Raw genomic sequence first — 13209 nt, 5'->3', positions numbered from 1 at the left:
AAATACTGTTTGTTAACAGTGGCTGCCTCTGGGAGGTGGTACTAGAAGCATTCAGCAGAGGGAAACTTTCAGTTTTATACCTTCTGTATCACATGAATTTGTTTATATTTACAGCATGTTTGTATTATTTTCAGAGGTATTAAAGTCTATTTTTAAACTGTCTCCTTTTAAAACAAAACAAACAAAAGAGAAAAACAAAGAATGAGGCAAGAAATAGCAAAAAATTCCCGAACTAGATCCTGCAGCCCAGGGACAATGAGCCGGGCCCAGAGCAAGGCCTGAGCTGCCTCTCAAAGCCCAGCCTACCTTCAGCCTCTTCAGCAGCCACTGCAGAAGCCCCTGCTGGGCAGCCTCCGTGCACATCTCCGGCCGGAACTCAGCCATGTTTTCTACAATAGCTGAAGGGAGACAGACACCGGTCACTTGGGAAGGCGACTCTGGGCCCCCTGAACCATGCCTGCTTCCCATGACAGGCATCTTATTCCTCTTCCCACTTCCCTCTTTGCCTCCCAGCCAGATGCTGTGTTGTCAGTTTTAGATTAACCAGGGAGATGTTACGGAGTTTATTCCTTCAAGTTATATTACAAGCAAAACTTATAACTGAAAATGATGGAGTTCACAACAGGGGTGCTAGAGCTCCTGTGCTCACACGGAAGGACGGGGATCTCTGAGAAGACCCACTTAGTCCTCACCGCACTAGAGCCCCAGAGACCCACGGCTAAGGAGACAGGGGGCTAGACCAAAGCCTCGATGAAACGTACGGGGGAAAAAGCCGGGGGATGGTGAATTCAGAGTCTCTTCCTTCCCTGGTTCATCCATTTCCAGTTCCCTTCGTCTGGACTGCAGGGGGACCAAGCATGACCTTAATTGAACAAAATAATGTGCAAAGAGGGGAAAGGCCATGCCGGCAGAGGTCACAGCCAGGTACTCAGACTGGTCCCACTGTCTCCTACAACAGCCAAATTGTTGCTTAACAGAGAAGTTAAAAACCGAGGGGGGTGGGCAAGAAAATCATCTCATAACTATGACACCGAAAAGGAGGACATTAAAAAAAGGTCACGCCCAATGCTTTCATCTCGTTCAGGGCCCCTTCCGCTCCGCAGCCCAGGGTAAGTTGTTGTAAAACAGGCAGAGTCCCGTGCTCTCTAAGCACCACGCCCAGAAGGAGAAAGGGCTGAAGAAACTGCCACCGCTAGTACTTTTTCCCTCGCTCCTTCGCCCATGTCAGTCTTCCAAGGGCAAGTTACAGCACAGCCAGGGAGCCCCTTGGGGGAGTGGAAGACAAAAGCCCTGGGAGCAGGTTGGCAACAAGACCCACCCCCAGAAGATCATTCCAACACCTTAAATTACTTTCTCACATTTTCTAAGAAAATCAACTCATGCATTTAAATAAACTTATTCTTATTCTTCTGCTTACACTTTAGATGGCTCCTTGTTGCCCCTAGAATAAAATCCAAACATTTTACCATGGTTTACAAGGTCTCCTGTAACCTGGACAAAATTACTCCTCTGGCCCCACCTCCCACGGCTACATTTCTACACTTTCCCTGAAGCTCAGGCCCCTTCACGGCCTTGCAAACGCCGCATCCCTGCCTGAAAGTCCTTCTCACATTTCTCTGCCAGAATGCACCTGTCTTCACTCGGCCCCAGTCGCTCCTACACAGCAACTCGGAGCCCCTTCCTCTTCACTTCCACAGTGTTCTCCACTAACTCCTCTCACGCCATTTGTCCCCTGTGTTATCTTTCCCTTCCATTCAAGACTTCCCATCAGCCAGCCTCCGAAGAAGCAGAACGACGCCTACTTCATTTGTAATCTTCCCCAGTGCCCAGCGCAGTGCCTGACAAACATCAGGGGCTCATTAAGGGAGGGAGGGCTGACCTTGCTGAGCTGCTGGTAGGTGACCAAGCTGAAACTAGACAGATTTCTTCAGACCTCCACACTGGTGTTTTTTCCATTACATCAGGCCCTTTTAATTAACAGTCAGTTAACACTTCTGATAAGCTTTCCATTCAGCAAAATTCAGGGTTAGGCTAACAGATGGCAATGCCAAGTTCTGGCTCTAGACCAGGGCCAGCCCCCAAATTACAGATGACTCTGCTCTCTCTCCTCTCACTCCCTAGGTGCTGTGTCTTCCTCCTTCTGTATGACAATCTTAGTGGAATAGAGCATAAAACTACAACAGAAATCTGAGCCAGACACAAAAGAGCTGAAAGAAAATCTAATCTCATCAAACTTTCCGATTTTGCTGGGCCTTGTTCATTTCTCAAGCTCTGCTCACAGATCTGTCACTTTCGGGTTTAGATGACAGTGGCCAGTGATAAGGAGGACTACCCAAAAGCACTATTCTAAATAGGCTATTGGCCTGGCAACTTTACAGGGGAAAGACTGGGGAGATGCGAACAGTGAGTATGGCAGGGAAAACGCTGCAGAGGAATTCATGTGAGTGGGCACGTGACGCAGGGCGGCTGGGCTAACGGCAGTATTTCAGCTCCGAGTCTGCATGGCAAACTACACACAAGACGAGGAAAACAACTCTTTTTCAAATAAAATGCCCTATAAAGATACACACTTGTTCAGAAGTTGGTGATTTCAGTGAATGGAAATGTGAGGAAAAAACAATATAACGAGATTTAAAAATTGTAAAATATACAGTTCCCAAAGCAAAAAGAAGAAATTCACTCTACTGAAACTTCATCTTAACTTTTGGAGGCAAAGTCCCACTAAAAAGGAGCCGGCGATTTTGTCCAGGAAAGTGAATTTCTGTTTTATTACCTTCACACCAACCCAAAGCTGCAGTTGTATGAAATTTACACAAGAGTCTTCATTTCCGAAAAGGCAGTTTGGGAGCAAAAGGAAAGAAAACCCTACCACTCTTGACTCTATTATGAAGGAGGAAGGGAAATGAGCACCAAGCCCCCAGACTGACACAGAGACACTCGGGGAACCGGGGACCGACCGCCCGTGCCCTCACCCAGAGTGTTGTGCACGCCGTCCGCCTCTTCTTTCACAGACTCATCCAGGCGCTCTAGATTCTGCACGAGCAGGGCAACCACTTGCCCGTCCACCTTCAGACACAGGGAAGCAAAAGGAGAGAGGGATACAGATCATAAAATAGTCCCCAAAATGCTCCTGTTCTTATACTCACTTCTCTACTGAAGGAGAAAAGTAAATAATGAGCCACCTCTGGTTTAGCACATGCTCTACGATTCCCACTATCTTTTGAGCCTTGAAATGACTCTGAGGCAAGGAAAGGGCAGGCAGGATTATTCCTGACTTAAGACTGAAGCTTAAGCCCTGGATGGCGTGACTCAATGGACTGAGTGCCAGCCTGCGAAGCAAGGGGTCACTGGATTGATTCCCAGTCAGCGTCACGGGTCAGGTCCCCACGGTGGGGCATGCAAGAGGCAATCACACACTGATGTTTCTCTCCCTTTCTCCCTCCCTTCCCCTCTAAAAGTAAATAAAATCTTTTTAAAGAAAGACTGTGAAGCTATGGAGACAAAGTATAATGCAAAGTTACAAAGCAAGTAAATGACCATGCTAGTACATTTGAACCTAGGCCTTCTGATATCAAGTTTAGTGTTCTTCCTACTTTTCTGTGGTATTTAAGCACCTTATAAGAATGCCATCTAATGCCAGGTCAATAGTTCATTCAAGTCCAAAGCATGCTTCTAAACCACAGGACCGAGACAAGTTTCGTTGGTAAATTTACTAGCCATACTCTACACCAGCCTTGAAATTTAGGACTAAACGCAAAACATTCCTAATTTTCCATGCTAAGCTCATACAACACTATTACCTCTGATGAATTTCTAATTCCTTCTTGAAAAGAACGTTAACATAATAAACTGCCTTATATTTATATTATGTAAAAAGAAGTCACATTTCTCTCGTTAAATTTGACTCACACAATACTTCAAGGAAACTTTCAATAGCCACATCATACAACTGATATTCAAGAGATGGGTAACTCAGCCAAGACCACACTGCTACTGAGCAGTGGGAGCAAAAGTAGGACCAAGTTCCCTTCTTAGGAGAAACGATGCTACTCCTACTTCGTAATACCTTATGGCACAATCTGTGGTCTCGAAGAGACAGCCCCCCAGGTAATCCTGAGGCCAAATAAGGAAGGCAACTAAGGAAACACCTAATAATCAAGAAGTGATTATCTGTCTGGTCATAAATCTCCAAGTAATAAGCAAATCGCCTTAGTAAGTAAACCAGTTTGGGAAGATAAGATCCCCTGTGTACTTGCCATGTACCCTCGCTTACTGCCTCAGTTTCCTCAACTTAGAAAATAAAAATAAGTTAATAAAAAAGTTGCAAAGATTAAATGAAAATGTGGGGCATGCCTTGCCCTGGGTCTGGTTCAAAAATTAAGGAGAGAGACTCCAACCCTCTAAGCATTCTTCTACCTGGTTATTCACTGCTCATGCCTCCTACAGACTAAGGAAAACTCCAGTTCTTGGGAGGCAGGCACCACATCCTCATGCACCCTGGTGTGCTCTCCAAAGTCTAGAGCAATGCTGTCCACAGCAGATGCTCAGTAACTTTTGCTGAATTTATTTGAGAAAACACTTACTTTATGTAATCAGATCCTTATATATGCATCTATATTTCCCCATTTACTTTCATATAATCCTCACAGCTTCTACAGGTGAGAAAACAAAGGTCCAATCAGCTTAGCCAAAGTCTCAAAGCTCGTGGCAGAAGTGACCATCTCTGGGAGCCTATTTTTCCCCTTCACATCCTATCACTTTGGTGAGGGGAAAAGAGGAGAAAGGAGAAGGAAGTGATCTCATCCAACCGACACTGCCAGGCACTCGTGCGTCAGGTGCTCTACAGACCCAACTCAAACTGAGCCTGAGGATGAAGGAAGGGCAAGAGAGGGATCTGGAAACGAGGCCTCTTCCCTCTTTCTCAGGGAGACTTAAGGGAAGCACTGTGATTACTGACTAATTTGTAATGCCCGGTCACAAATGAAGTCGACATTTTCCTAGGCTCTCCTTTATCCCCTGGTATGAGGAACAATTAAAACACCAGCTGCATATTTGAGGGGATACTGATGCCAAAATTGAGAGCACCCATAAATACAAGAGCTATTTTACCCTCTTATGTGGAGAAGGCAAGTTCGCTCTCAAATCTCATGGCTAGCAAAAGCTTCACCAAAGAAATCCACTGCAATGTTTTCCTTAATTAATTGGACAATTTGGGTATGCGAAAGAAAACAGAAAAACATCTAGGGGGAAAATATGAACCATGTTGGTCTGTTTTCCTGTAAATCACCCTGGCTGACGTATGATCCCCCCAAACCCTGAAGCCACAGACACCGCGACTCCGATGAGTATCGCAGTGCTTCCCAGTCCTGCCGACTGCTTCACCGGGCTCATCGCTGCCACGCCCACGTGAGTCTCCCCCTTCCCTTGATCCCTAGTCATGTTTCCCATCTCTGCTCTCCGGACAGTGGACACGGTGGCAGCAGGCAGCACATTCAAATCCCAGGACTGAGTGGTTATGGATAACGGGTATCTGGCCAGAGGAAAAACACACAGCTTTCGTTTAGCTTGCAAAATAGGAAACCTTATGTTTAGCTGGGTTAAACAAAACTTTATCTGATTGCAGGAGGGTCAAAGCAGTCACAATACACTCACCTCAGAAACCCTTGGAAAAATATTTGTATGATGCCTAGCTCTGGATATCGCCTAGTAAGAAACATAAATTAGCATTCTGTCTTACTCCCTCGAACCCCTTGGAATCTATGACCTTCGCGCCTATTTTTTGAAACTCTGACCAAGTCTGAAACTAAAAACAAATCCTGATTAGGGATTAAAACATTAGAGGTTGCTAAGCCAGAGCAACCCTGGCCTTGAAATCATGACTGTTTAAGCCTGACGTTTTCTTGTAAGTCACTGGTTATTTCTCACTCAGCAGGCCTCTTAAACAATATTCCAGCAGGTCTGACTGAGACAAAGTTCAAGGGCATGATCAGACATCCTTTCCCACTTGACCAGCAAGAAAGGCTACAAGAGGAGAAATGAAAATAAAAAAGAGACAGATGAGAGGGTTTGAAGGAATCTTTCCCTATCTTGTACAGTCTGCCAATAAGCTTTCTCAAAAATTCAACTGATTCCTTACTAGATTCCTAGTAAGGAATCTTTCTACTCAGCAGAACTCTTTCTACTGGAAATTTCGTATTTTAAAAACAACAGTGACCCCACACACACTGACACCCACTGAATCCTGATAAGCAATTAAGTTTTAAGTCAACATATGGTAATGTGGTCATAATGCAAAATGTATGCCTATGGCAACCATTCTGTAATATTTTAGCTTCCACTCTTGCCCCCAGTCCACTGTCTACACAGCTGCCAAGGCTGGTCTTTTCTAAATGTTAGGCCTGACTCTGTTACTGCTCCCCTGCTTATGATCCTACGATTCTTCCGCTTCCTGCTGGCAATCCCACCCAAACTCATCCCCAAGGCCTACAAAGCCCAGAGTAGCCTGGCCCTGACTGCACACTCCCCACTCGGCCCAGCTGTATGCTGCTCACAGCTCTGGCCTTTTTTCTGTTCCTCAAATATGCCAAGCTCATTCCTGCCTTAGGTCATTTACACTTGTCCTATGTTGCCTTTGGTCATTCTGAATGTCTGGTTTCTCCTTGTCACTCGGAACGCAGGCCTTTCCCGACGACCTAATCTAGGGGTGTCAAACTCATTTTCACCAGGGGCCACATCAGCCGCGCAGTTGCCTTCAAAGGGCTCAAATAATTTTAGGACTGTATAAATGTAACTACTCCTTAACTGTTAAGGAGTTGAAATTACACTCTTTGAAGGCAACCACAAGGCTGAGGTGGCCCCCAGTGAAAATGAGTTTGATGCCCCTGATCTAATTCAATGTGATTCCCCAGTCACTCTACATCACATCACTCTATTTTAATTCTCTATGTAACTCAGAACCACTATCTGTTCTTGTTTATTTACTGTTTCTCTCTGCACTAGAACAGGAGCTCCACAAAAGCAGACTGTCTGTCTTGCTCAATGCCATATACACAGTTCCTAGAATGGAGAATACACCGAGCACTCGATAAACATTCAGTGAATGAATGAACAAGTGAATTTCACTTGAGAGCAAACACAGATGAAGGTGAGGATGTTAACGGAAGTGGAAAGGGACGAAAGTGATAGGATCCGGAAATTTGTATAGTAAGTGCCCTTAGAGCAGCTGAAAGCCTGCCAACCTGAACAGCACAATGCATCGCCTGCCAGCCCAAGCCAGATCAACACAAGACGTCAGAGTTTAACATTTAAGAAGGGTTAATTGAGAATGAGAATGGGAATGGAGAGCAGTCCCTGGCTCTCCACATCAAAGCCACTTTCTTCATTAAACTTTTTATAGTAAATGGTGGCTCCCAGCCACCCCGACCAGCCCCACAGACGAGCCACAGTTCCGCCTCCTCTGGCCGTGACCCCTCGGTCCAGCCTCACATTAGGGCCTCCCCTGCAGAGGCCAATACCTGCAGCCCTTCCTGACCCTTCCCCATCAGAGTGACCCTCCCTCCTCGTTTCCACCGAGGCTCTCACAACCGTTCTTAACACTCTGCCTTACCAGTCATCCTTTTCAAAAAACTAAACCTCTATCCTCCAATGTCTTATTTAGGCCCACAACTTTCAAAAGGTTTTTTAAAAGTATTTGTTCAAAATGTTTTTTGAATATTGGCTGAAATGAAAAAACTATTTGTTGAACTCAACATTCACAAACATTTCACTCTGTGCAGACACTGATGTTTACGAAGTACTCAGTATGTGCCTTTGGGAAGACAATACTAGGCACGGTACCTCAATGAAGGTAACAGGCCACTTTTATTGGGTGTTTACACTATGCTGGGCTCTGTTCTAAAAACACATTAAATACCTCATTTATTCCTCACTTTGGCCTTGTGCAATGGGCACTACTACCCTTACCCCCATTTTACAGAAGAAGAAACTGAGTACAGAGAGGTTGGGTAACTTTCCCAAGGACACACAGCTGGTAAGTGACAGAGCCGCCACTCCTGACAGGGGCCACAATGCAGGAAAGACAAACTTACAGATGTCCATAAGCCTACGTGACAAGGGCCAGGGTGTACAAAGTACTAGGGGGACACAAATTCTGCTGAGGTGACGAGTCTGAAAAAACTCAGAAGGCAAGGGATACGGTTTAAGTTTCCAGGAGGAGCAGGAGCACTCCAGGTGGCCCCGGAGAAGCAGGATGTAGAGCTGAGGCAGAGGTGAGCGAAGCCCTGGAGTTGCCAAGCACGCGCCAAGTTTTGGGACTGGCAAGTAGAAAAATGACTGTAATCTACTCACAACTCTCAAGGAACCCAAGTCTTTTTTTAGAGAGGTATGCCAGAGAATTGCCATCAAAACAAATATGCTTGCATTTACTATTCTTCAGAAGAGTCTATTTTTCAGGCTACCAAGCCAAGTTGTTACAAAGCACAAATATTCACTTTTTGCATAAGTCATAGCAGTGGATGCGTACCAAATTTTAAACTCCAAAGATGCCTGAGAATGCTGGAACAGCGCTCTCTCCCCACAAATGTGCGCTTCTATTGCTCAGGACTTCCAACTGGGAGAAAGAGCAAGGCAATAACTGCAATCCGCACACCACAATAAATCCTGCTACATGCCCTCTAGCCTCTGCTCAGGCAATTCCAGGCCTCTGATATTGGCCCCAAATTAAAACTATGAAGACAACTCAACCCTTGTAATATGAGAATACTTATCAAACTTCTTCCTGAATGCAGCACAAGGGGAGGAAAAATAAATAAATGGAAGATCACCCACTAGTTCTGCTCTCTCTACTGATGGCTTCTGACTGGCTGCAAACAGTACAGGGCTGTCCAGGAATGTTCAACTGTTTGTGATTCACACCAGCCCCACCGATATAAAGCTATAAAAGTAAAAATCTTTATATAATAAAAAAAAAACAACTGAAAACCTATGTAGCCGCTACATAATGGCTCCCCAGTCGGAGGAAGAACTGTTTCTTTCCAAACAAACAATACAATCTTCAAGATCCAATGTTGGTAGGTGCGTCTGGCAACAATGAAAACACAAAGGGGGCTTTTGTGCAAACTGCTGTTTCTGAGTATGTTTTGCAGGCAGCAGACAGACTAGCTGTTCCTCTCTCGCCTCCTCTATTCACACAGGCAAAAGGATGGTAATTAAAGTCGGCCCAGGGACCAAGCAAAAAGGCTCATTCGGGGCCACCGTAATTAAACCTCCGGAAGGTAAGACTGCACACATGACACTGTGGGAACACAGTGAGGGGGCAAGTGCCACCGTCTTCCCTCACATTTCCTCAGAAGGCGTCCCCACACCATTCTCTTCTTTCTGCAGAGTGGCTCCAAGGAAAAATAAAGGCCCCAAATTCTACAAAAGTCAAAGTTTGCTTTAGGAAGAGAAAAAATGGCGATAAAAAGTTTCATCACATCCAGTCACAGATGGCCCGCTGGCCTCCAGCCTCACTCTCTGTAAGGGAGTTTATCATACCCAGTGGGTCACAGCCCCTTCACTTACACCAAACGCCAGCAGCAAGCGTGGCGCATGGGAAAGTTCTAGTGTCAGGAGCCTTGAGAGAGAAAGGGTGAGGAGGGGGTGGGCAGTGCAGCAGTGGGGTCTCGGAGTCACTTGGGACCCCGGTCCCAGCCACTCTGATTCAGAAGGTCTTGGACGGGGCCAGAGGGTGGCCTCACGAGCACTCCAGATGATTCTGGCACAAGTGGCTGCGAAGATCTAAGATAAACTCTGGGAACTGTGTGAAAACCAGCAGTCACTTTCACTCCGGACAGTAGACTGGACAACAGAAAGGAAGAAAATCAGCAGAGCCTTGAGGAGGGTGGTAGGCTGGTAGGTGGACAAAGCCCCGCAGGGCGCATGAGCCCTCTCTGATCACCGGTGAGCGAGGGAGACCGGTGTGGGGAGACAGGACTGTGGCGGGGGTCAGAATATGCAGGCTCTCATCTCAGCTGTTACAGGCCTGGCTGAGTGACCCACTGGAACCCTTCACTTCAGCGTCTGGGGTTCCTCGTGTGTAAAGTGAGGTGATGGGACTACAGGCTCACCCTCCACATGAACTGCTGCGGACTGGCTGCCGCCTGGAACAGCAGCCGAGGAAGACCGCGAGGCCTCGCCAAGGCTCCGCTTGCAAGGCTCCGGATGCCAAACCAACTGGGCGCGTGCTCCACAGGCAGGGCTGCGACTCCGGCCTCGATGAGCTACAAGACCTGTTCTTATTTTCAACATTCTCCAAATCCCTGTCTGTGAAATAAGTAGCAATGACACTTGTCTTCCCTAGCACTTGGAATTATAAAGGCCAGAAGAGAGAAGAACATCTGTGAAAACTCTCTGTGAAAAGGTCAGAAGCACCACAGTCGAGTGTAGAGAAAAGGAACGTGGAGTCAAAGAGAACACAGGTTCAAATGGCAGCTGAGTGACGACGGGCAAGTTGTTCTGTCTCCCCACGCCTCAGCTTCACAGCTGTAAGTGGGAAGAACGGCAACGATGCCCGTCTTCGAGGATACGGTGGGGATTACACACAGTGATATTTAATAAACGCTAGGCCTCTATAACCCCTCTCCTAACACAGTTCCGAAGAACGAAGTGGCCAGAGGCTGCATTTCTACTTTCTTACTCTCCTCACTCAGCCCAGCCTTGCCACAGAGCAATACCTGTCACCCCGCTGGTGCCACGCACAGAGACAGTGGTGGTGACGATGTCAGCAGCTCGCACAAGCCTGCAAAGTCCTGGGGGGTGTGCAACTTACCAGAGCATCGATGAGTACTTCTGCTCCCTCTTCACTCTCATGGAGGGTGTCTATGTCTGTTAATTCCTGCAGCAAATCAACCACAGCTATGGACACATGTGAAAAATGTTAAGGGCATCGCATACATACTGAAGCCCTACTGACATTTGATTAAAATATGCGGTTCCCTCCCATTTCCCTGTCAACCACTTCATCACTGTTTACCTTTAATACACTCCGGTTTTATTAACATCTCTTCGACAAGTTTCTACTCACAGAGGGTGTTCAACAAATATTGCTAACTGACTTAGTTTCTTTCTTTATGCTGCCTTCTTGGCAAACTATTCCACAGGTTAACTGTTTTTATAAATTTTAAAACTTAAATAAAATCACTCAGGAGGTCGCTTTTCCAACAAGAAATAAGCCAATACCCTTAGCCTATCTCATAATTTAAATGACTGGAACTCAGTATAACCTTGACTTCTTTGTACAGTTCACCTTCAAAGGCAACAATGACTTCTACGATGAGATGGCTGGTATTCAGCAAAGAGTTTTCAGAGACCAAGGCAGGACAAAATAGATTTGAAGTGGAGAAAGAAGGCCCTGGCTGGCAGCTCAGCTGGTTGGAGCGTCTTCCCATGAACCAAAAAAAAGCTGCGGCCCGATCCCCTGTCAGGGCACATACCTACGTTTCAGGTTCAGTCCCCTGTCAGGCCCTACCAGAGGCAACCGATCTCTAGGTTTCTCTCTTACACTGGTGCTTCCCTCTCTCCTGCTTCCTCTATCTCTGAAATCAGTTCACATACCCTCAGGTGAGGATTAAAAAAAAATGTAGAGGAAAAGATTTACACTGGGCTCCCCTCCCCTCCAGCACCATGCTGCTTTGGACTCAAAAGAAATGTAAACAATGAGAATTAAACAGCTGGCAAAATTAGAGAGAAAGACGGACATATACCTGAAAGAAAACATGAAGCAGAGAAAAAAGAAGTTACGTTTGGAAGTTATGTTTAGTTCTGGAAGCCAGAACTAAACTAAGTTTCTCTTCCCTCACCTTGGACACACACACACACACACACACACACACACACACACACACACCACCACCCCCACCAACCCGCATTCACTGAGAGCCCATGATGAATAACCCACTGAGACAGTGAGTGACAAAGGCTAACCTACTCTTCATTCTGGGCCTCAGTTGCCTCATCGTCAAATGAGGACGTTAGATAATCACAGACATTTAAAAAATTACATCCCACAGGCAATTACTAACATGTAACAAATGAAGAATACAGAAACGAACTGCAGCTGTCCTGAAAAAGGAGCAATCGACTTGTACTGGGAAATCAAGAATGATTTGTCAAAAGGGGCGAGACAACAGGCAACTGAAAGGCTGAGGGCAGGTAGGCCAGGAAGCAAGACAACAGGAATCAAAGCAGAGAGATTAGAACGCACAAAGGCATATAAAGAGGAGAAGAAAGGGCATAGGAGGGGACAGAGAAAATGACAACTGTAACTGTATGAAATAACAGTATTTTGAAAGAATACCTAACAGCTGTGCGCAGGCCGCCCTGAAGCATTGAGGGGTGGGGTGGGCAGCGGGAGGGGGAGGGGCAGGCAGTTGGTGCTGAGGCGGGGGAGGGGAGCCAGGCCTGAAGGAGGAAGATCTTCAGCTCACAGGAGTCCAAAAGTGAGACAACAAGGGTAAAATCAGAGCAGTTTCACTAGAACTGGAAAGAAACAATAAATAAAATGAAAGATACAGGACGTATTAACAAGAATGACGGAAATTGCTGTCAACTGATATACCAGGTATTTTGCGAACATCTTTTGCCGGAATAAAAAGTACTTGGAGGTTGAGAAGCTGACCATCGTGAATAAGTAATTAAGCTTCCTGTGTCATATTCTTTCACTCTTTAAAGCCATATTGGCCCAAAACATAGGCATTAACTTCATGTGTACAAAGAGCTTAAAGGTCTTTGGACAAAACTCCTTCGTGCTGGTAACCTTTATTAACAAAATAACCAGAAAGCTTGTTGACGCATACACACAAAATGTATCATACTTGACCCTTGAAATATATATATATATATAGTGAGCCAAAATACATCAGTTGTTTGAATTGATTAAAAAAAAAAAGACTACAAAACTCACAAAGCAGCCCTAACTAGCAGGAACGGGTAGTTTTCTCTCCCCGAAGACTGCAGGAGCCACCGTCGTAAGAACTGCCATTTTCACAGGCGTCATCATGCCAAGCACTGTGCAACGCAATTCTCACAACAGCGTGAATGTGACCCCCGTTTTACAGATACACTAAAGCTCAGAGTGGTTAAGTAACTTACCAAAAGGTCACTACAATTGTAAGGAAAAATGTTAGGCCCATCTGATTCTAAAAACAATAGTTTGGCCTCTGAGCTTCACAT

General features: G+C 45.8%; 1 protein-coding gene across 1 annotated transcript in view; it reads right to left on the bottom strand.

Annotated features, from left to right (window-relative positions):
• CTNNBL1 (catenin beta like 1) overlaps window positions 1–13209 on the bottom strand; it is a 150775-nt gene that overhangs the window by 85576 nt on the left and 51990 nt on the right. Inside the window, exons 5-7 of the mRNA XM_053671149.1 lie at window positions 10808–10893; window positions 2973–3066; window positions 307–398 (exon numbers count right to left, since the gene is read on the bottom strand). Coding sequence (XP_053527124.1) covers window positions 307–398; window positions 2973–3066; window positions 10808–10893 — 272 coding nt within the window. The remainder of the gene's footprint in view (window positions 1–306; window positions 399–2972; window positions 3067–10807; window positions 10894–13209) is intronic.

This window comes from Artibeus jamaicensis, unplaced genomic scaffold (genome assembly GCF_021234435.1).
Source record: "Artibeus jamaicensis isolate MK-2021 breed Jamaican fruit bat unplaced genomic scaffold, CSHL_Jam_final contig_685, whole genome shotgun sequence".
NCBI lineage: Eukaryota > Metazoa > Chordata > Mammalia > Chiroptera > Phyllostomidae > Artibeus > Artibeus jamaicensis.
The sequence above is the reverse complement of the archived record's forward strand: the minus strand, read 5'-3'. Positions and strand labels throughout refer to the sequence as shown.